Source organism: Diabrotica undecimpunctata, chromosome 4 (genome assembly GCF_040954645.1).
Source record: "Diabrotica undecimpunctata isolate CICGRU chromosome 4, icDiaUnde3, whole genome shotgun sequence".
Taxonomy (NCBI): Eukaryota; Metazoa; Arthropoda; class Insecta; order Coleoptera; family Chrysomelidae; genus Diabrotica; species Diabrotica undecimpunctata.
The window spans coordinates 121,488,562-121,513,797 of record NC_092806.1 but is presented as its reverse complement, the minus strand read 5'-3'; the positions used below and the strand labels follow the sequence as shown (position 1 = coordinate 121,513,797).

Sequence of the window (25,236 nt, the reverse complement as noted above, 5' to 3'; positions counted from 1 at the left end):
GTAACTCATGTTCATCATCCCTAATGCTTGTAGCCTTTAGTTCCTGTTTTTAAATATATGCTTTACTAACGAAACTTTGTGATACATTCAGTCGTCCAGCGACTTTTCAGACAAATATTGCTAAAACCAATGCATAATATATGGTTCAGCTTGTACCGTTTCTAGTCGACATTGTGGCATATTTTTAAGATAAATTTACTGATGATTTTTAATAATTATGTAATATTATAATCATAATCCAACGAGTAAGAACACTTCTGCTTAACTAAAATTATATTATTTCGAAATAGATGCCTGCATATTTTTATTCTACAGTACAAAAAAAAAGAAGAAAAAACAAGGATTTGTATTACACAAGGCTTTTCTTTCGAGAGTACTTTTAAGTTAAAAATATAAAGCAATTAGGATTGTCCAGTTCAGCAAATTGATAGGTGTATTATAATATATATAAGGTGTGGTGTGTAGGTGTGTTATTATAATATACGTAATGACTGTCTCATACATCACGGTTGACAAACATCATCCATCCATCAGTCAATACTGCATGTCATCAAAATTTCATGTTTATTCATTTTCATGTTTTCAGCATTCAAGAATTTTAAATTATTATTGCCGTTATCATTTTGCGTAAGGACAAATATTCAAACATTTTACAAATACATTTATCATCCACGTCTGGTTGGACGATGTACACCTTTTGTAGCATTAATTCCTTCATTAAATACTAAACCTTTAAGCACTTCCATAACATCATCAGATGTAGAAGAAAATATTGGAGAGTTACTTAATTTGGTGAAACACGCGCTAGATAAGGGAGAGCTGGATAAAGCAGAAGCTATTTTAGATATGGGCATCAAGATTTGTGAAGAGTATCAATCTTATTTTTCACTTCCATATATGTATGATGTTTTGGCATCAATAGCTTTTGCGACTGGCAAAATAGGAAAAGCAGAAAATATCTTGGTTAAAGTAAGTAGCGAATCAATTATTGTAATATTAAAATAGGTTCCGGTCGGGTTAACAGCCACGCGCTTTCGGGAAATTATGAAAATATACATTATTTTAAGCTATTATCTATTATATTTGTTTAATTAAAAAATGACTGAAAAATTGAAATTTTCACACTTTTTGGGCGGGCATTTTGGGAAATGACTGCGACGTTTCCAAATCTAAAAGAATCTTTAGTATCACAAGTATTCCCTGTACTTTAACCCTCAGCTACTATAATCTGGGCCTGTCAGACCCAGAGAGCTCTCAATTACCCAGAATCTCCTTAACTTAAATAATTTTTGGCTGGGGCTCTGGCTATTTTCAGTTTATTTAGTTCTGTACGATAGTGAAGAGTGGATAAATTGTATTTGGAACTCGCGAGTTTTATAGACGTAGCTGGGTGTATTAGACCCACGTATACCAATTACGTAATTTTTACATAATTATTGTGTTTAAGGTGAAAATTATTTTATATCAGTTTAATTTAGTATATCCTAATTTATTTTATTTGAAATTGTTTTTTGTCGTTTTTTAAGTAATATAATATATGTATTTCCTTCCTTTCGGTTTAAAATTGCTCGCAATAAACCTCTTACCGTCGAAGATATTGATGCGTCAACGTGGGCGTCGTCTTTAACAAATGTTTTATTGGGTGTTGAGGAGATAAAAGCAGACGCCAATATCATCTAAATGGCCGATGGCACCGATCAAAGCGATAGCGACCATGAAATTTTTAGTGATCATAATTCGGTCAGTGATATCGACTGGGATCCATCAGATGAAGAGCTGATTCAAACTTCTAGTGAAGAGACAGAACAATCTGAAAATAAAGATGGAAGAAAAAAACAAAGAAATTACTACTACGAAAAAGACAAAACGAAATGGTTGAAAATGCCTCCAAAAAGAACTAAAGCTCTCACAGTATTGTGACAGTTCTGCCTGGTTTAAAAGGTTCCATTCGCGCTAATACTCCTCACAGTATTATAGACAAGGGAATTATAGGTATCCCTCGAGAAAAATTCCTAAAAAAATTAGCCCAAAGCTTGTACATTATACACATGAAGAGAAGATTATATAACTCCAAACTCCAATGTGCCCCGACAGATTCGAGCTATTGCATCAGATATTCTTGGCACTAAATTTTTAGTGTTCCTGAGCCTCCTCGAGCCAATGAGAATCGAAAAAGAAAGAGATGCCATCTCTGCCCAGCCAAGAAAAACAGAAAAACAAACTATGTTTGCGCAGAGTGTAAAATGCCTTTATGTTTACAATGTTGTATTCAAGTATACAAAAAATGCAAAGAATAACTTAAATTTGTGTTTAAACCATTTATGGCACTTCATTTTGTAATGTTAGTTTATAAATAAAAAAATTATCAAGAAAAAATTGTTTGTTTTCTTTATATAAAAAAATGGGTCTTATAGACCCACTTATAATACTTATCTAATTATTTTTGACTTATAGTAGTTAAGGGTTAATTTTTATATATTTTTTAAAGTGAATACTTATTATTAAATAATATACATACATAAACATTTATATTACTCTGCTCATCGAATTATATGCTCACTATTTTTTAGAATTTAATGATAATTCAAATAAAGTAATTAGGTACCTAAAGATAAATATAAGATAATAATGAAAATGCAAATGATAAATAAATTCTATATTACATACATATTTAACAAATTTTAAAAATTACTGAAACCATTAACCCTTAAAAGACTATGGTTGCCATATGGCAACCATTGTAAGCAGTGATCTAAATCATTTTTTCAGTAGGTTTTTCTATTAAGAAGCAGATGGCGCATAATGTTCTGAATAGAAAAATAAGTATATTTTAACGTAGTACCAAAGAATATAGACGCTATAGCGTCTATATTCTTTGGTAGTACTGAAAGTTCAGTCTCAGGCTCTCAGGTTAGTGCTTGTTTGATTAACATCGTTGTGTATATATTCGATTTTTGTTGGTGCAAAAAAATGGACATCAGATTTGTGTAAGTAACTTTTTATTACCTAATATAAATTGGTAAATTGGAAAACTGAAATTGCCATATGGCAACCAGAGTCTCTTTCAATACCGATTATAAAATGTTTTATTTTATTTTAGAAGAGGCTTTACTCTTGAAGAGGCGTTACAAATGGCGTACGCGGACGATTTAGATGTGGAGGGAATCTATATTGAACCACCAGACACAAATGAATTAAACGATGAAGATTCTGCCGATCCCCAAATTACGATCAACGAAATGAAATGTTTTACAATATATAATACATTATATAATAATTTTGATCATAAGTGGATATAACGAATTACCTGGCAAAAAATACTGCTGGGAAGTGAAATTTGACATAATAAATAAATGAGTTTCAGAAATGATGCGACGAGACAGATTTTTAACAATTTTAGTTTTCTTCTGTGGTTAAAGGCTGGTAAGGGGTCTTGGGGGCGACATGAAGCTGCCGATGCTTTTGTCGCAACAAAACTCTAAGAAATGCCCACTGTTTTCCAACGAATGAGTTGGAGGTTTTAGGAATAAAACTCAGCTCTGCCAGCAAATCCTACTCTCACGTCCACGAAGACATACCATGTCGCGTAACCACTGGGTGCATGGCGTACAATGGGAGTACGTTATGTAGCAGACGAGAGAGGGTAAAAGGCGAGTTTCTGGCGCCTAAAAACTGGAACATATCGGCTAGGGGAATAAACCCCAACAGAAAATTCGGTCCTCCAAGGATGGGGGTTAAGTCGTAAGGCCAGCGACCTTACACTTGTGAAAATTCTACAGTGCTAAAATACCCAATGAGCCTCGGTTACCGGACGGAAATTACAGTAGACGAAAACAGCAACGAAAATGGACCATGAATTACGGAATCTGGAATATACAGGGAATCCGGAACAAACAACAAGAAATTATGCAGGAATTTGTAAATCGAAAATTAGATATAGCCATTCTCTCTGAGACCAAGAAAAAAGGAAATGGAAGCGAAAAATTAAAAGACTATGTACATTTCTTCTCAGGAGTGGGAAAGGATCAAAGAGCAAGAGCAGGGATATCAATATTTGTACACAAGAAATTTGAAAAATATATTAAATCTTGGGAAGCATACAACGAACGTTTTATTAAAGTGACGGTTCTCCTAAGAGGAACACAAATAACAATTCTGGGGGTATATGCCGTAAATGATGACTACTCAGTGCAAGAAAAGGAAGCTTTTGAAGAAGACTTTAGAAAAATCCTGAACGAAATTCCTAACAGCCATGAGATTATATGCGGAGGAGACCTGAATGCCAGAGTAGGAAAACAAGTTCAAAGTAAAGTGGTAGGCATGCATGGAGAAGAAACTGTTAACAACAACGGAGAAAGACTCATAAATATATGCCAACAATATGAGTTAAAGATTTTGAATGGTTTTTTCGCCCACAAGAACATACATAAATACACCTGGTATCAGCACACAAGAGGTCTAAAATCGATAATAGATTATTTCATAACAAGACAACAAACTAAGTTAAGAGTACAGGACGTAAAGGTGAATAGAGGAGCAGAGTGCGGCTCGGACCACTGCCTGATAATAGGAAAAATATATACACCATTCGTAGACAGGAACCACACAGACATCAACAAAGAACACAGAGAAAAAATAGAGAGAACTACGTACACCTTAGATAATCTAGATAACGAGAGCACACAGTTACTTTACTCCTGGAGACTAACACAAAAACTACAGGAATCACACAGATCAACGACGGATGAATACGAACATATAAAAAACTGCATGAAAGACGCAGCACTAGAAGCCTTAGGGCCACAGGTACGAAGAGTAGATAAACCATATTGGTGGGATAAAGAAGTGGAAGAAAAGATAAAAAGAAAGAAGGAAGTATATCTACAGTTATTACAACAGGGAGACGAACGTACAAAACAACAATATAAAAACCTGAATAAGGAAGTCAAACGAGAAGTGGTTAAAAAGAAAAATAGTACATGGGAACAAAAATGCCATTACCTAGACAACCATATAGGAGGGACAAAGAGCTCTGAAGCCTGGAGAACTATAAAAACGATGAGAACAACGACAAAAAACCAAGTCATAATAAATAGAATACCAGAGAACACATGGGTAGAGCATTTTGAGAACCTATTAACAGAGAGAAGAGAAAGGTTTAAACAGACAAATGAACAAGTGGAAGTAGAAGGAAGAATCGAAATATCAATAGAACAAGTGAATGAAGCAGTTAAGGGAATGAAATTAAAAAAATCTCCAGGCCCAGGCGGAATACATCCAGAGTTGATTAGATATGGATCATCAAAACTGTTTGAGATGATCCGAAAATTATTCGAAAGATGCTTAAACGGAGAAGAAGTTCCAGAAGAATGGAGACAATCGTATATCTCTCCAATACACAAGAAAGGCACAAAGATGGATCCTAAAAACTATAGAGGGATCGCAGTGATTGCTACTATAGGCCGACTATACTCAAAAGTACTACGAAACCTGATAGAAAATGATATCAAAGACAAACAACCCGAAGAACAAGCGGGATTTAGGGCCGGACGCTCCACTATGGATAATATCTTCACATTAAAAATTGCAATGGAAAAACGAGTGCAGAGAAATAGAGAAACTCATATAGCTTTAATAGATTTGGAAAAAGCATATGACAGTGTACCGATCTCCCAACTATGGATAGAAATGGGTAACTTGAAAATAAACCCAATTCTTATTAACGCCACTCAAAAATATTACGAACAAAACTTTGCGAGAATTAAAATGGGACAAGAAATCACCTCTCCTTTTCAAACAACAAAAGGACTACGACAAGGCTGCTGTCTGTCACCCACCTTATTTAAAATCTATTTGGACAGATCCTTAGTGAAATGGGTAAAAAAATGTAGAAACATGGGAATAACGGTGGAAGAAAACAAGCTATATACACTTTTCTTTGCGGATGACCAGGTAGTAATTGCCGAAGACAGCTACGATCTTAGCTATATGGTAAGAAAACTGCAAGAAGAATATGAGGTGGCAGGTCTAAACATGAATATGACAAAATGTGAATATCTCTCAGTGGGAACAGATGAAATATGTGACCTAGTCTTGGAAGACGACAAAATCAAAGGCGTGCAATCCTGCAAATATTTGGGGGTCATTTTCAACAAGAAGGGAAATAGCGCAGATGAAATCAGGGAAAGAATAAACAAGGGCAGAGCAGCGACCCGTGCCTTAAACTCTCTTCTCTGGCAAAAAACAATTCGACGAGAAACCAAAAAACACATTTACGGTAGTATAGTTCAAAGTATTACACTTTACGGTTCGGAAGTATGGGACGTCACCAAAGCTAATAAAAACAAACTTATGACGACAGAAATGGATTATCTGAGACGAAGCTGCGGTAGATCGAAACTTGAGAGAGTTAGAAACGAACAAATAAGAAACGAAATGAAAATGGAGAGAAATATCAATGATGACATAGAAAGAAAACAATTAATCTGGTTCGGACATGTTAAAAGAATGCCAGAGTACAGATGGCCTAGGAGAGTACTGGAATGGATCCCTCCTGAAAGAAGAAAGAGAGGACGACCACGGAGAAGTTGGCGCAACGATATTGATGAAGCAATGGCGGCAAGAGACTTAGAAGAGGCAACTGCATATGACAGAAAAAGATGGAAATTGGGGGCGGAGAAGCGGCGACAGCCGTAATAAATCCGTTATTATATATATTAGTTTTCTTCACTGCGCTGATAATAGTAAGCTTGAGAAAACAGATAAGATGTCGAGGTTGCGACCTATAATAGAAAATCTACGAAAGAAATTTTTAGACCATTTTATTCCAGAAAAGGACCTAATTACGATAAGTAGATGATAAAATATTTCGGTAAACACTCTTGTAAACAATTTATAAGGGGAAAACCCATCCGCTTTGGGTACAAAGTCTGATGTATAAATACAAAATCTGGATATTTGATTAATTTCAATAAATACCAAGGTAATGATCCAAACTCCAATAAAGATTATCAAAAACTATTCGGTAAGGCTGCCGCATTACTTGTATCGATGCTAAATGACTTATCCCCACATAAGAAACACCTGCGTTACTCACTGTACTTTGATAATTTATTCACTAGTTTGTCTTTACTAAAATTTTTAATAGATGAAGGTTAAGACGGAATTGGAACGATAAGGGAAAATCGTATCCCAAAAAACTGCCCTCTGAAAAATAAAACCCAGATGACAAATGTGAATCGAGGTGAACATGAATCTGCTCTTGATAAAGAAAATGGAATAATTGTTGTTCGTTGGGCTGACAATAATGTACTCACAGTTGCATCAACAAATCACGGAATTTTGCCGCTACAGAAAGTAAAAAGGTTTTCCCGAAAAGAAAAGAAAAGTATTTTAGTTCCTAAACCATATGTTATCCGTAAATACAATTTAGCAATGGGAGGGACAGATCTCATGGACGAAAATATAGCCAGGTACAGAATAAGTATAAGGGGTAAAAAATGGTGGTGGTGCATTTTTTCTTGGCTTAGTGATTTATCAATACAAAATGTGCGGATTATTTACAAACAGTCTGGCCATAACTGTACACAGCTACAATTTAGACGTGACATTGTAAAAGTAGCTTCTAGTAAGTTTAGAGATCCACCTAAAACTTAAGGCCGACCATCGTTAAGCTTATCATCTAGCACAGTAGAGTTAATGATGATATTAGGTATGAAAATCTTAGCCATTTTCTGGTATCTATTCCGGAAAATAAGAAAAAGAAATGTGCAAATAAAACGTGCAAGTCTATAATAAAAACGATGTGCTCTAAATGTAACGTTGGCTTGTGCTTAGCGTGCAATGTGCAATTTCATACTAAATAATTTATAATTTTTATTGGTATTCATAGTTTTTATTGTTCATTATTTTCATAGTTTTAGTAATTTTTTATTTTTATTATAATATAGGTAGTAGGAAGGACTACGGTTGCCATATGGCAATCTTATTTTTTTTATAAAAAATAATTAAATTGTTTAAGTTTTTTATTATAGTTTTACTATTTGTTCAAAATAAAACATAAATCATGAACTTTTTTTCAGTTTTTTAATAAAAACAAAAGTCCGTCCTTTATGGGAAAATTTTTTAAAGAAAAAAATTAAGTTTCCTTAAATTTTAAAGATCTTAAATGTGTGGTATTATTCTAAACAAATATTAACAATTCAGTACTAATAAGTTTATTCGTATTTAAATCTAAAATACTTTACATGGACACATAACATTATTTTCATGCTTATGTATATCTCTTACCAAATTTTAAGAAATTAATCTGGCGCCATCTATTATTCGGATGATAAAATAAATCAAGTTTTCTGCGTTGCCATGTCCTTTGCCATCTTTTACACAATATTTCGAGAAAAATCAAAATTTGTCCATTACCATTGTTTACTACCGAGCCCTTCCCTTAAAAATTTAAAAGCTCCTTAAGAACCCGATTTCAACTAACTATTTCATGTAGGGTATATTATGAATATTACAGGGTGAAATTTTGAAATTTTACAGTGTGGAAACCACTTATGGAATAAAATTTTTTGTCTAACGATAACCCACTAAAAACTTTGGTTTTCAAAACATGCACAAAATTTATTTGTTATTACTACAGCTGTTTCGGTAGAGTGCCTGTTTCAAGTGAAATAACTACCGAGATAAAAATGGGTTTTGCAAGAAATTAAAACCTCTTTCTAATAATGAACTATTTGAACGATCGTCTTATTAAAAAAATTTGTGACTAGTCCCAACACAGGGTTAAAATTTCAAGAATTATCGTTTTCGCATTAAAAATGGTATCAGTATCTGACAAAAAACATCTATTAATTCTAATAGATCGAATTATAAGTTCGCTTTAACATAATATACTTCTTCGTCTTATTTTACAGCAGTCAATATTATCACCATTCTACTTACAATCGTATTCATACCTAAAATTTTAGTAACATTCTAAAAATAACATTATTTCAGGCAATTGAAAAAATGGTACAGTTAAATATCGGTGAGGACAATGAACAAATGATCGATTTTAAGCTTCGTTTGGCCAGAATATATAGTTTATATCGCGAAGATGTTCTTGCCGAAATTGGATTTGGTACATGTCTAAGAGATCAAGAAAGAAAAATTATTAACGGGGATTTCTCAACAAGAACCGGAATGCTCTATATAAATTGTTTATTCTTTTATGGTCTTCACAAAATTGGGATGTCAGAACATAAAACTGCTAGGCAGCTAATAGATTCAGCTTATAATTATGCAATGAAACTGAAAGGACTTAGTCCCTATCAAGAGATGATGATATTGGGAACGTTGGCTGAGCTTAATACGGAGCTTGAGGAATATGAATTAGCTCTACAAAATGTAAATAGCGCTATTATATTGGGAAAAGGAATAGGAAGTTTTAATTTACCAAAGTTATATTTAAAACTTGCTAAAATTTACATCAAATTAGATTCTGAAATTTTAGCTGAACATTGGTTACGAGAAGCTAACAATTTGGCAGAGTTGTTTAGTGACAAGAGAGTTGTGGAAGAAACAAAATTACTCCTTCAAGATATAGAGTCACGAAAATATTAAATTTTGCTTTTTTAATTTACATTAGGTTTATATAGACCATTAAAATATATAATTCCATTTAGGTTTTTTAATGATATTTTAAGTGTATATTTTTACAATTTGGTCTTTTTTGAACCTTTAAAAAATTTTATTCTAATTTCTTACTCCTCATTTTATATGATACCTAACTCATTGCGCTAATACAACAAGAAATTGAGGAAGGGGATGCATACAGTGCACAGATTCTAAATATGCCGGTGGGAGATGGCTTCTATGCGTTGTATTATAGTTGGCTTATGAGAGAAAAAGTTTTCGAAGTAATGAAATATCAAATTTTATATTATTTGTTATTTCATTATTTTGAAAACTTTCTCTCATACATCGACTATAATACAGCGCATAGAAGCCATCTCCCACCGGCACATTTAGAATCTGTGCACTGTACATGTAACAGAATCTACTAATAAGTAGGCTGCTAATACGAAAATCAAAATATTGTCGGTTTACAATATTTTAATAGTTCTCAGTACATTTTAATAAGTAATATGCGGTCTTTACGGCCAGCTAACAAGAGACCTATTCGCAGCGCGGTTTGGCAAATTAAAATTTGGTCACCACAAACTGGTTATCAATGGTGTTGCATAAAGGCATGTTAAAAGTATTGTCTACATCCAAAGTTATTAGATGGATAACAAAATTATTTTTAATATTTTCTTTTTAGATAATTAAGTGTCAAATAACGAATATAACGACTGTTATATAGTCAAAGCGATTTTTATTCTGTCATAAATAGGCCTCTTCTGTATTTTAGAACGTTTAATAAATAATCCATCAATGAAACTTCTTTGTAATTTAAATTTTTAGAGACGGGTCTGGAATCTTCAAAATACATCTCAGTCCAGGACGCCACCTGACTGACCTTAGTGCAGAATTCGTTCTTTGTACTCTCGGCGATAGTTCCCGAGGTACTTTAAAACCCCTCTCGTCGCCGAGTCTACGCCGAATGCTTACCTGCTAAACCAGACCCTTCTCTGTCATCCAGCCATCCAGAAGCGGAATGGCCGCTGTAAGGCCATCATCACTTCCGAAGCACTATCTTAATTGATCCACAGACTGTCAGCAAGGAGGCTCTCTGTCCCTTTTCCCTGTGTCCTCTTTTTTGGTCCCAAAAAAAAGCTCGCGGTAACACGAGAGAACTCTTTCCGGACGGCATATGGCATGGAGGGACAAGGGAGATAAACCGGCCATACCCTTTACTATGGATGAATTTGTCGAGGCATTGGGCTCGATCAAGTTGCGCAGGTCTCCAGGACTGAATCAGATAACACCTAAGGTGGTAAAGGGTCTAGGACGGGCGGACCTTCCTTGGCTTCTGGAATACGTAAATGCACTGACAGACCTCTCCTGAATCTTGGAGGACATCGAGGTTAGTACTGCTCCCCAAGGCTGGGGAAAAGTATCGCCCTATCTATCTCCTTCCGTGCATCGGTAAGCTGTATAAAAGACTGCTGCGAGTACGCATAAACGACATGATAAGAGGTCAGGTAATTTATCTCCGAGGCAGTTTGGTTTTTGTAAAATGGCGATTGATTTAGAATGAAATTAACATACACCAGGAGCTGAGGTCCATCATGGGCCCCAGGTAGTTCGAGGAGCATCGTAGTTATCATATTCGTATTCAGCGACCTCGAAACCCCCGAGTAACAAAATTGAACTCATTCCTGTCGATATTTTCTGAGTTACAATGTTTTCATTTTGTATCTACTTTGGAAATTCATTTTACTTATGCACAAAATGCAATTTTCATTTTACTACCATGAATTTTGTTCACAAGCTTTCCCGAATCGAATGCAAAAAGTTGCACAGCGATCCATCTTTATTTACTTTTATTTGTTCATTCTGGTATTGAAATTTTTCTACATTCTCTACTAGTCACCGGTAAAAGTAATTTAGGTTTACTACTTGTTTTTCCTTCTGGTGCCTGTTGTTGTGGTGACGGATAGGGTGGAAGTCGAGTATCCATTTTTTGGTTGTTTCCCTCTTCTTCCTACCTTTCGTACCCATACTATTCTTGTTGGCTGTAATTGGTTAACTCCCATTTCTCGTATGTATTTCTATATATGCCTGTATCTATTCTAGGATGTTGGGAGAAGGAAACAAGTTTTAATTTTTTTTTTATTATTTATTTGAATTACAGAAACGAATTGATTAAATTTTTATGTACATAATTTAATTATGTTTATAAACGTAATAAACAACATTTAAGAAATAGTAATTTTAAGACAAAACAAAATCATTTTATCACAGAATATACTATAAGGACAACATAGACGAGTTAGTTATGTTAGAACAAAAAAACTTTAGTTAAACGAAGACTCAAATAAACTTAATGTTTAAAATCGATGACCACTTTTCCTCTTAGATGACCCTTTTCAATGGTTTGGAGAGCTTCTGGTAGTTTATCAAAGGTAAATGTTTCATGAATGACTGGTTGTATCTAAAAAATAATTGGAATTAATTTATGCTTGTAGGCAAGAAATTACAAACTTCATGACAATACCAGACTAAGCCAATTAAGGAATACCAGACTAAGCCAATTAAGGCAGACATAACTGTATAGGCGGTTTTGACAGTTGAAATGTGTACTATAAGAAAAAGACACTCATCTAAGGATTCATCAATTTTTTAATTTAAAAATTATTAAATTATTATTTATAAATAATTTTTCCATAAACTCTTATTAAATTTGAACGAATCACTTTTTAGTATTCAAAAGTTATTTTTAGAACAAAAAATCGAATACATATTACAAGAAATTATAACTTTTGAAAGTTTAAATTCATTCATTCAATTTGTTTCGCAAATTAATTATAGTCGTGGTAGTATGGGCGCACCAGTGGCGGCCGGTCAGGATCGGCAGTGCCGACCCAAACATTAATAGATATTATAGATTTTTTTTAATATTTAATTTAATATAATAATTCAATATTATATATAATTCAATAATTAATTATCGCAGGTAATAAGTTGATGTCATTTGTTTCTTTGAAATAAAAAAAAATATCTGTCAGATAATACAGATTAAATTTTATGCATGGTTTTTAAAAGAATTCGATCAATTCGAGCGTAAGTAATCCCTGCGCATCAAGACACTTTTCAAATTAATGATTCGAGATCCGAGTTATGCATCCGACTGTGTGAATTCTTAGAGACCCGTTTCGGCAAGCCGATCCTAAGCTTGACGATTTACATATAAAAATCAACGAAATATTAGTAGATAAGCAACCAAACATACATTTCTCTCCATACGCATTTAAATGGTAGGTACCGCAAAATTGAATCTGCCGATGCTTCATTTGGATTGACCGCAAATGAAATATTATTTCGGGATAAGTACTTAAGTAGTGAAGTGATAGTGCACTGACTGGCTTTCCTGGGAGCGTATCGATCGATTCGTTTTGTATTGATTTGTTTTGATTTTTTAAAGTAATACTGAGATAAGTTATCGTTGCCGTAATTAGTTAAATAATAAAGGGTTTGTTGATATATTTGACATCATTCTTTAATAAAATAAAATTAGAAAATGAATTAAAAGTTTTATATGCTGATCCAAATATTTTAGGAAGGTGGAATAAGTTACAAGATATGTATAATTTTATATGCTGCAATTCATCACAACAAACTGTTGAAATCAATAAATTATTGTCATTAATTCTCGCATTACCATCAACTTCTGCCTCAACTGAACGGGATTTCTCTTGCCTCAAAAGAATCAAAACGCATTGTCTAAACACCATGAAACAAGAATGTCAAGCTTGTCTCAAATGTCAATAGAAAAAAAACTTTTCAATCTCTCCAAAACTCTAATAAATTTTACGATAACGTTATAACTCATTTCGATACTTTCAAACAACGTAGACTTCTAAATTTATAGGAAAAAAAAACAAAAAATCTCCTATGAAGAATGAAGCCTTTTTATAGACGGCATACCTATGTGAGAAGACAAAAAACCTTGCCGATCATGTCTCTAAAACCACGAGCCACCACTGGAGCGCACTGGCTAGGAAAAATATTCTCAGTTCATATGTTTGTACAATCTTACCTAAAATAGTCCTTTTATAACAAAAGTTCATGCTACCAAGATAAATGATGGACAAGAACGGTTTAAGCAATTTTTTAAACAAATTGTAAAATCAAATTTTATTACCATAACATTCTGGGGCCGAAAATGTTCTTATTAACTTTTCTCTTAAATGCATCGTTTTCGAGTTAATAAACAATTTCAAATGTTAAACACGGCGAAAATAGCCATAGGCTTGATAAATCGATGAAAAATTAATATTTTAGCAATCAGTCAATTAAACCTAAAACTCCATTTTACTCGATCCCGAAGAGTTTTTAACAATAACTTTATACAGCAAACCATTGTTTTTAATGTGCATTTTCCGCCCGAGTTCCTCGACCGCTAGATATACATATACGGAGTCGAAATCACATATAAGACATTTAAGAAGTTATAATTTCTTATACGATTTTGTGTTCTAAAAATAATTTTTTATACTAAAAAATTCATTTGTTTAAATTTAATAAGAGTACATGGAAAAAGTGTTTTTAAGTAACAATTTAACAATGTTTATAATAGATTACAAGCCCATGGCAGATTTTTAATTGGTCATTTGATCCAGCATGAATCACATATAAAACAATACTAATATAATATGTATTAACAACTTTAGAAACTATGCCGTAAATTTGTACAGGTGATTCACAGGTAATATCTGTGACTGAGGTGAGTAAGCACATAAGTCAAATTTTCCGAATCTTTTTTTTTTGATAAAAATGTGTAGGTGATTTGTAATACTATCATCGGCTCTAAGCACTTTAGTCTACTATGCATTTTTACAGCTGTTATTGCGAAGTGTGCATAATAACCATATTAAGAAAATACCGACTTGAGTTTGTGAATAAACACTTAAGTCGACTTATGTGAAGAGAGCCAGTTGGAACTTGCTGTCTCTTGTCGTCCCGTCGGTGACTTATGTTACTAGGCGCTAATGAAACATTACATGCAGAAAATAATTTAGCCTAAAACAGTTCAGTTTTGTTTGATATTGCGAATAACACATGTCCAGAAGTTTTTTGTTTAAAGTGTCTGTTGATGATGAGTTAATAGCAGATACATTCCTAAAAGCAATTCTGTTTTGATGACAAAATAATAATACTACAAGCAATTTTACTTGGAGCGTAAAAATCACGTCACAAGCTGCAAAAACCACCGGACACAAGAAAGGCTAGAGAATTACGAAAAAGAAAGTAATTCGGGAAGTCATATATTACAAAAAATGGTAAAATAATTCCAGAAAGACCATTTCAACCTCTGTCACTATGCCGAGCAAAGTGTAAAACAAAAATCACTGAAAATCAGCTGAAAGAAATTTTTCCCGAATATTTGAGTTTGGGCAGTTACGACAAGAGAATAGCTTATATAGCCAGTCTTTTCACCATGCATGACAAAAAACTGCAGAGGCCTCATACAGACGATCCAGACAAAGAAACATTTTGCCTCAAAACCTACAAATATTTTTTATGAATAAATGGTAGCCATATTTGTTTGCCGTAAATGCTTTCTTGTGACTTTCAATGAAACAGATAATTTCATAAAAGTTATCGCTTTAATAAAAAGAGCATAACCTGCAGAAACAAAGACTGATTCTTCCCAATGAAAGAATATTTCACCAAACAAGTGGTCTGAAGAAAAATTAGAAGAACTCGGTAAGCATGTTTTGAGTTTCCTGAGTTACGAAAGCCACTACTCACGCGTCCAAATAAATAAAAGGTTTCTACCATCGCATATGACCCTAGAAGCAATGTATTCCCTGTACAAAGAATCATACCAAAACCTTGTGTCGTATCCATATTATAGATCTAAATTTCATAAATTGAATCTGTCGTTTAAAAAGCCTCAAACGGATATTTGCCATAAATGCGACAAGTTAAAGGGGCATTTGGTGTCTAGGAAAAAGACGATTAAGGAGAACCTTTTCGCTGGCATGACGTGCAATGGCTAAATTATATAAAATGGGATAATAAGAAAATATTTTTCAAAAAATCCTTAAATGCAGAGAAGCCATTTAAGAAAATTTCTTTTATTAGACGAAATGGGTTGGGAAATTTAGTTCCCCCGTTGAAATATAAGGCGGATGTGCTAATAAATAAAGAAAAAAAAAGGATCTTGATTTGCTTCCCTTAAGCCCTACAACTTTGCATGGGTTCTATGAAAATCTTTCATCGATCGAAACAGCGTTGCTGGACTATTCAGGTATCGACGAAGATATTGATTAAATAGTTATTATGTTCATAGTGGTTCATTCTTTTTTTAGGTTTATTTTTTTTTATCAAACTTCCATTTTTATAACAAATAAAAAATACTTTGTTTAATAATATTATTTTCATAACCATTTTCTGTAAGTGCAATAACACATAAGTCATGGACACACTTGAGATCAAATGACATAAGTCACGAAGTTCATTTTTGACATATTTTTTATTTCATGGGTGGTGGAAAATTTAGAGAATAGTCTATATTAGTATAAGACATTTATATAGATAATTATAAAAACAACAATTAAAACCAAATAAAGTAAGTAACACGTAATTTTGGGCTATAAAACGGATTTAGAGGTAACCGGTGAATATTAAATCGCTTCTACTGAAAAACTAGGCAAAATGACTTATGTGCTTTCTCACCAAGGTCAAAGAATATACTTACCACTAAGGGGGGTGGGGGAATTTTTTGCGAAACCTATTTGTACGGTATTTATAACTTACAAAGGTAGGTAATACAAAAATAATGACCTGCGACCTAATACCGTACAAAAATATTGGTACCAGAAGCAGGGAAAATTTTTTATTTTCGGAAAACTTTTTCCCCATTTTTGGCAGTTTGACACAGTACGGCATTCACACACAAAGTTTCGGATCGATATATACATGCAACACCGTACATTTTGGCTTAGAACAAAAACTGGAACAGTGGAGACAAGCTCTTGAGGAAAAAGGTTTAAAACTTAGTAGAACAAAAACATAGTATTTGGAATGTGGAATATATCTTTGGATGAATGAAGTGGAAGGAAGCGAGTGGTATATTGTGTGACATTAAAATTTCACTGAAGCTGAAGTGAAAATTCTATAAGCTATGACGTACAGAACTGAATGTTGGGCAGGTAAAAAGAAAGAGAAACAACGAATGCATGTGACGGAAACAATAATGCTTACATGAATGAGTGAAATGACAAAAAAGATACAATTAAGAATGAGTATAGTAGGGGTAGTTAGGGGGTGGCGTCAATTGTTACCAAAATGATGGAGCATAGGTTAAGATGGTTTGTTAATGTCAACGGATATATATAAGCGAGGTTCCTACAGCCTCTGCCGCTTCTCGCATTTCGACCGCCATCGTTTTCTGTCCATCCATTCGTCTTCTTTGATGGCTCTATCTCTCATTATTTGCCGTATATTTTCTTCTCAAGCAACTGAAGGTCTTCCCCTTCTTCTTCTGTCTTGTGGTATGTAATTTAAAGCTTTCTTTGGCCATTTATGTTCATTCATTAGCTTCACCTGACCATACCACACTAGTTGTCTCGTTTCAATTCTGTCTACACTGGAATATACAGTATTTGTCCTCCTTCTAATATCTTCATTCCTGATATAATCTTTTTTGGATACACCACACGCTCTCCTTAGAAAATTCATTTCTACTACTTCTATTTTTTTTCTATCTTTGTTCGTGATCTGCCAAACTTCTGCCCCATAAGTCATAATAGGCTCTACCAAGGTTTGATAGATTGTCAATTTCGTTTCTTGTCTAATATCTTTAGACCATAGTAGAGAGTTTAGAATGTTTACAGCTTTTTTTCCCTGCTGCGTTCTGTTTTCGATATCTCTTTTGGTAGTGCCTTCTTTAGATATTATAGATCCGAGATTTGAGGCCCCATTTTTTATATTCTTTCTTTAGTTCTCTAAACATGTAGTCCATGTCTTCCTCATCATTCGCTACGACTACCTGATCATCTGTAATGTCAACGTCGAGACGTTAATCAACCAATGCTGATCTGCGGTTTCCTGGAAGAGGTAGGAGAAGAAGACCAAATAAGACCTGGGAGGAGACGCTTAGGCAGGATATGTCGGTAGAGTGGATTAATACTGATATCACCCAAAATATAAAGTTACGGAGAAATGTAATTAGGGAAGCTGACCCCGTATAGGGATAAAGGCAAAGATAATGATGATGGACAAAAGAATTTTTTTACATTGCCGAGTAACAAAACAAAATACTTTGTTTAATTTATATTTTGTGACCGATTTCTGAAGTGGAAATCGAAACGTCGAAATTGAAATTGCAGTTAATTCCCATGAAAGGTAGTCAATAATACTAAAATGCGACAATAAAAAGCTTCCGAATAATATTGATTGGATTTGTTGTTTACTATACATTGTATTAACCCAAAATAATTGGATGGGTTTTCATAAACTTTTAAAAGATCTTACCAAAAATCCGAACAAATTAAAATATTTATAATAAGAAAAAGTTTTTTTAGTTGTTCTCATAATAATGAAAGATCTACTGCTAAAATTTTCAGAACAATTTAGTTTTAATCATAGATTTAATGTAGAATAATCCTAAAACTGCGAGATACTCTTTCACATTGAAAACTCCAATGAAATTAGTCAAATTAGACAGTCAATTTTTACGCCTTACTCGAAATTATGAATATTTATTAGGTATAAAATTATACAAGTTCTTCACGTTTGAGTTAACCTTGAGGTTTTAAATGAGATAATACTTTTATACAAATTGGGTGAAATTCTATTAGTCCATTAGTGTTAGATAATTTACAAATAAATCCGAAAAAACATTTCAAAGTTCATATATTTAGATAATTTTAGTAATATTTAGGATATATAGAGGATAACATGGTTTGTTATAGAAGAAAAATCGACAGTTCTAAAAACTTACGAGCTAATTTCGAGCGCTGTTGCCAGATTGAAGTGAATTTTATATTGATAACGTAGTTTGTATTTTGTTCGCTCAAAATAACACTAATGAGTTTTAACTCGATTAATCTATATATAAGGTAAGAGGATAAAGTCGTACCCCCTCCCTGTCAACCTCTCGATTTTTATACTCGTTCTAATATCTAATGCTATCTAAGTTTGGATATTTCGATGAACCCCCATAGGTCCTTAAATCTCTAAATAATTGTTAGAAACGTGTACGGATCTTAATCTAACAAATATGTATATAAAAACGCTTACAACACTTTATCTAAATGAAATAATTACCTTCTTATTTACAATCAGTTCATGAATGAACTGAAATCCACTGACCGATGGCACGAAAAATCCCCAAGTAGCTCTACCGCCTTGTTGGCATCGATCCAAGTTTGCACTAATTAAACTATTAATACTCTGTACCAATCCTGGAAGTAAACCAAATTGGTCGGTATTCTTTAATAATGGTGAATTTAGCGTTATGTAAGTATCATACTGCCATTCTTTTGGTATGTTTTGGGAACCAATTTTAGCACCATCTAATATTATGTGATACCTTAAAAAAAGAAGATAAATTATTGGGGGCTAATTTTTTATGGCTTTAAATTACTTGGTCCATTCAGACACGATAAATTCAGAACACCATGTACTGTTTGCTATGTTATATTAAACACATTGTAGGTGTAAACATTAAATGGACCAGTAGGAATACTCTTTGTGCAGGGCCCTTACAAGCTTAACTTAAATTACAAATAAGGAAGGACACTTTACACGCCAATGTGCCTTCCGCGACTTTACTAGCGTACAAAACTAGGCAACACATATACAATATAAGGGAGTCTAAATGACTCTTTCGTTTTTATTAATTTATTATACAACAATACAATCAATTTAAAATAAATAAATAAATAGGAAAATCGATAGATATGATAGTTTAATTGAAATAATACATTGTGTTTCAGGATTATAGGTCGTTATCTAGATATAAAGTACTTTATTTTCAAATTGAAAAATAAATAATATCTGCCAAGGAAAAATGTAAAGAGGTAGAATATTGTCAAATGAAACATAAAAGGAGATAATTACACATGAAGTTAAAAGAAGTAGCTAGACTATGGAAACCTAAATATACAAGGTGGTCCAGAATTATGTACATTAATTTCTAGAGCTCATAGTACGTCCAAAAATAAGGGTACTTCTTTATGTACACTTTTTTATAAAACTGAATAATAAGGGAGATACAACCCTTTAAAGGGGTGAATTGAAATTCTTATTTTTTCAAATATCTTCCAAACGGTTTTGAATACGGAGTTCATATTTTGGGAGTGATTATAAGACATTAGGATAATTAATTTCATGTCACCACCTACCACATCCTATATTAATACAGGGTAGTTTTGGAGGGTAAGTGGGGGTTATTGCGTCACATGTTTTTTAATTTTTACATATTTTAAAAAAATATTTTAAAAATTGTTTCCTTAGACTTTTCTACGCAAAAAAGGTATTCTTGTAATATTTCGATAGATATCACCGTTTTCGATTTATTTAAACTCGAAGGTATACATGTATTTTATTGTAATCGTTACATTTCTTAATATTCATCAAGTATGCTTTGGAATTGACACTTGTGTTAGCAACAACACTTTAATCTCAAGTAGTCTATGAATTGTCAGTGACGTTTAATAACAATTAAATTATTTTATCTACACTTTTATTGTACTCGACAGTGAAATTTGTTTAACACGTCTCTTTTGCTATATTTTTAAATTTGTTTGCCAGCAATATGGCACACTATTCAAATTCTGAGATGACAGACATACTTTTAGTATTAGGGGAATGTTCGGGAAATGCTGCTGCCGCTGTAAGACGCTACAGAGAAAAGTATCCGAACAGAAATATTCCCAATGCCAAGACTTTTGTAAGTACTGAACGACGACTGAGAGAAACCGGTTGTCTTCAAAGAAGGAATACAGATGCTGGTCGTCGTACAGAAGCAAGAAATGTTCGCGTTGAACAGCAAATATTGGATGCTGTAATAAATGACCCCACAATAAGTACACGCAGGTTAGGATTAAGTACGAATATTTCCCATCAAAGTGTTTTAAGAGTTCTGCATGAAGAGCAATTACATCCTTACCACTATCGACAAGTGCAGGAATTGTTACCTGACGATATGCCACTTAGAGTTAATTTTTGTGAAGTATTGCAAAATAAAGTTCAAACTGCACCAAATTTTTTAAGCAACATTCTGTTTACAGACGAGGCCACATTTACAAGACAACGTATGTTCAATTCTAGAAATATGCACTTCTGGGCTGAAGAAAATCCAAGGGCTACAATGGAAACTCACTTCCAACACACGTTCAAGATAAACGTTTGGGCAGCTACTTTAGGAAATAGTTTCATAGGATACAACATCTTTCCCGGAAATTTAAATAGTAACATGTATTACAATTTTCTAGACAATATTTTACATGATATTTTGGAAGATATTCCATTACAAATACGAAGAAACATGTTTTTCATGCATTATGGTGCTACACCACATTACACAAGAATTTGTAGAAGGTGGTTACATGAACATTTCCCTGATAGGTGGACAGGCCGGGGTGCGGATGCACCGATTCATTGACCTGCTCGTAGTTGTGATCTTAATCCAATGGAGTTTACAGTATGGAGTTATTTGAAATCAAAAGTGTATAACACTCCAATTAATACAGTAAATGAGTTAAGAGACAAAATTGAACAAGTATTTACCGATTTACAAAACGATCCAGTAACATTAAATGGATTAATGCGTTCGCTAAATAAAAGAATTAGATTATGTATTAAACAAAATGGAGGACATTTTGAACAGTTGTTGTGAAATATTATTTTCGCCATTAATTAAATGTTAAGTATTAATTAAGTTTTCCATTAATTTGTAATAGTATTGCTAACACAAGTGTCAATTCCAAAGCATACTTGATAAATATTAAGAAATGTAACTATTACAATAAAATACATGTATACCTTCGAGTTTAAATAAATCGAAAACGGTGATATCTATCGAAATATTACAAGAGCACCTTTTTTGCGTAGAAAAGTCTAAGGAAACAATTTTTAAAATATTTTTTTAAAATATGTAAAAATTAAAAAACATGTGACGCAATAACCCTCACTTACCCTCCAAAACTACCCTGTATTAATATAGGGTGAGGTAGGTGGTGACATGAAATTAATTATCCTAATGTCTTATAATCACTCCCAAAATAAGAACTCCGTATTCAAAACCGTTTGGAAGATATTTGAAAAAATAAGAATTTCAATTCACCCCTTTAAAGGGTTGTATCTCCCTTATTATTCAGTTTTATAAAAAAGTGTACATAAAGAAGTACCCTTATTTTTGGAAGTACTATGAGCTCTAGAAATTAATGTACATAATTCTGGACCACCTTGTATATCTGTAGTGGCAAATAAAAACAACGTGATAGAATTAGAGCCTGAAAAACAAGAAGCAATATAATTAGAAATCCTGAAAACCAGAATAACAGCCACAAATAAATAAAGGTCAGAAATTACTACTACATTTTGATCAATATACACGGTGATCAACTTTTCGTATAGACCCAATTACCACCCACCGCACTTCCCACTTTAGATTTAGATTGGCTGGTCTGCACAAATCGAATGTGATCTATTGTGATTGTAACGTGTACGGCAAATATACATTTACATTTTGCTGTGATGCTTATCTTATAAAGTTCGAAACAATTTAGGAATGGAGGGATTTGTGAAAGTCAGGGTGAAATATTTTAAATTGATTAAATTTTCTTTAAATCTCTAGAAAAAAAATTAAAAGTGACGGTCATCCTAAACTAAATTTGTTAATTACGAATGTGTAGCGACAAGCTAATTACGAATAATTATAACTTTTCTATTCAAAAATTAAATAACATATCTCATATTAAAATTTACATTTTCGCAATTGGTTATACACATGTGAAATAGAAAAGACATAAAAATTCCAGATGGGAGTCTGGAATCTCAGTCTAGAGCCGCCGTCCGGTCCCGCTACCACGATGCAGCCACATGATTGGCCAGCTCGCGCTTCTTGACGTTCGCGCCACGGAGTGTGCCGATACGTCCCGACAGGACAGGTCACCGCGACTATAAATAGAGCGGTAGCGGAGTAATCGTCGGATTCACTCCCTGCCTCTCGACGCGTTAGTGTTCTGAGCTGTTGGACGTGAATCCCTGTCCTGGCATTTGGTTTTCACCACTGGCTGCGTTGAGTAGTTGAGTTACTGTGACCAAATGCCCATCTTGGTAGTTAGTATTCGCCTCTGGTTGCGTTGAGTAACTGAGTTACCGTTGCTAACTACCCATCTTCCTGTCTCTTGTTTTTCTTTTTCTTTTTTGTTCTCCTGAAGAAGCTACATACAATTGTAGCGAAACGTCGAGATGAACCCACTTTTGGGTCACTCACAAATGACACGGTCCAAACCCGGAAGACGAATAAACTATAATTCTGACTCTGGCCGTGGAAGCCTACGATTTCATTTGTTTATGTTTAGTTTAGTAATCTTTGCATCGGTCCGCGATACATACAAAAATACCTTCCCTTCGAGAATTAATTACGTTTTACGAAAATAAATATTATTAACAGTTTTTTCAACGTTTTATTCGATTTTATTATTATTTTTATTTTTGTTTCCGTGGAAAATATGTTTATCACACACACAACCACGGAACAAATGTAACAAATGGCAAAAGTCGGGATTATAAACGATCATTTAAAATGGAGATTTATGAAAAACTGACTGGTTGTGTGGGTAGCGTGGGTGTGCTTCTAGCAATACTCTTAACTGTTTTCCGTGTTTACTATATCGAGATAAGGAATAAGAATGGACAAAATACGGCTTTAAAGATTTAGTTCATTTATCCGAAAAAATTGAAAAGCATCAACATTCAAAGTCACATATATCTGCTAAATTAGGTTTCAATCTATTAGATAAACAAGATATTCGTCAACAACTAAATTGATTCACACACAATTGAGTCACACCGATTGAATATTGAAAAACATTATGAAAAAATAAAGAATAATATTTACGTCTTATCAAAAATTACAATCCGTGTCAAATTTTGCGGTCATGATGAAAGAAAGGATTCATTAAACTCTGATATATTTAGAAGTATCATAAATTTTTGGTATTTGTTTACATTAGTAAGGGTCGCTAAATATGCGAATTTTTTTTGGACTTGATAATTGAAAAAAAGGCAAAATGTCCGTTTTTAAATGTTAAAAAAAATTGAATAAAAAGTAGGAAATCGAAAATTAGGAAGAGGAAAACGTAAAATATAAAATATTGTAAAATGGACAAAATTCGTACATTTGGAAAAAGAAGTCAAGCGCGTTAGCGCACATTATACCATATTCTGCACAGGTTCAATGTTGCCACATATACATTTGTTTTTTGCGGAGTAAATATATTGAATTTAAATTTTAATAAGAGTATACGTCATATGAAGGCTTCTTCTTCCTCTTGTAGTACATATCCCTTTCGGATGTTGGCGACCATCATGGCAATTTGTATTTTGCAGACTGCTGCTCTGAAAAGATTTGTAGTATACGTACGTAATTTTTCAGTCAAGAAATTCTTCGATTTAATGGTCCTCGTTTTTCTTTTACTTTTTGTTGTATAATTAATTGGAGCAACTTATACAGTATGTTAAGTTTTAAATTAGATATGCACCCTATAAATGGCGCGCCATCGACTTTCTATGAACCTGCTTCGTTGATCCGTCCCAATAATTTGTCATTATACAGTGGTTGTTTAAAGTGTTAACAGCGTAGATCTTTAATTGATTTTTGTAAACAACATGTCTGCTTATACGCCCGCAGAAAAAGTTCAAATAATAAAATGGTTTTATGGTGGTCTAGACAAATATGTGTAGATTTATTTTTGTATTTTTGAAGTTATACTTCTATACGCACGGTCGGCGTTGGAAATTTGCATGAGAGTGAATCTGTGAAACCATTACATATGTAAGATAATGAGTAAGAGAGAGTCAGAAGATATATTTTCTCTCTCTTCCTCTCTCGAGAATAAAAATGTTCCTTTTCTATATATATATCTATATATAATATGTATTAATATTATAATTTATGTGATATATTTTGTATTATTTAAAATTAAACGTTTATAATTATTTTAGGCTTTTGTATTTCAAAATAATCACTGTTTTACCGAGAACTGTCAATTTTGAAATCCGTTAGTGTCATGTCTAATTGGCAAATCCTTTACGTGTTTGGTTCATACGCTGGTGGTTGTGAGTTCGAATCCCAATTATGAATTTCCTTTTTTATTTTTTGAAATATTTAAAAACCTCACGTTAATCTTATTAAATATATGTAATATACGGAAAAAACATAAATTTTAAAATAAAATGAAAATTTACAACATAATCCGAGTTGTTCGTTTTTTATTTTTATCTTCGTAAAGTAAGTTATGTATATTGGCAGTTTTAAATACTTATGAATATTACATTTTGATTTATATTGTATTATTATATTGAATTATGTTGCAGTGTATTTATTGTATTGTAATTTTTATATTA

The 25,236-nt window shown here is 33.1% G+C and overlaps 2 protein-coding genes across 2 annotated transcripts in view; one reads left to right on the top strand and one right to left on the bottom strand.

Moving 5' to 3' along the window:
* The first annotated feature begins 526 nt into the window (after positions 1-526).
* Positions 527-9,653, top strand: LOC140438385 (tetratricopeptide repeat protein 19, mitochondrial-like). Its single transcript, XM_072528065.1, has 2 exons — positions 527-969; positions 8,998-9,653. Exons 1-2 carry the CDS (start codon positions 577-579, stop codon positions 9,601-9,603), a joined length of 999 nt encoding a protein of 332 aa, XP_072384166.1. The 5' UTR covers positions 527-576; the 3' UTR covers positions 9,604-9,653.
* Positions 9,654-11,760: 2,107 nt separating this feature from the next.
* LOC140439949 (reticulon-4-interacting protein 1, mitochondrial-like) overlaps positions 11,761-25,236 on the bottom strand; it is a 35,410-nt gene continuing 21,934 nt past the window's right edge. Inside the window, exons 5-6 of the mRNA XM_072530142.1 lie at positions 18,925-19,189; positions 11,761-12,079 (exon numbers count right to left, since the gene is read on the bottom strand). Coding sequence (XP_072386243.1) covers positions 11,969-12,079; positions 18,925-19,189 — 376 coding nt within the window. The 3' untranslated portion in view covers positions 11,761-11,968. The remainder of the gene's footprint in view (positions 12,080-18,924; positions 19,190-25,236) is intronic.

Excerpts from the sequence above, each read along its gene's own strand:
- LOC140438385 (XM_072528065.1), top strand. The coding sequence starts at position 577 with ATGTTTTCAGCATTCAAGAATTTTAAATTATTATTGCCGTTATCATTT. Across the intron at positions 970-8,997 it reads CAGAAAATATCTTGGTTAAA|GCAATTGAAAAAATGGTACA; the intron begins GTAAGTAGCGAA and ends ACATTATTTCAG.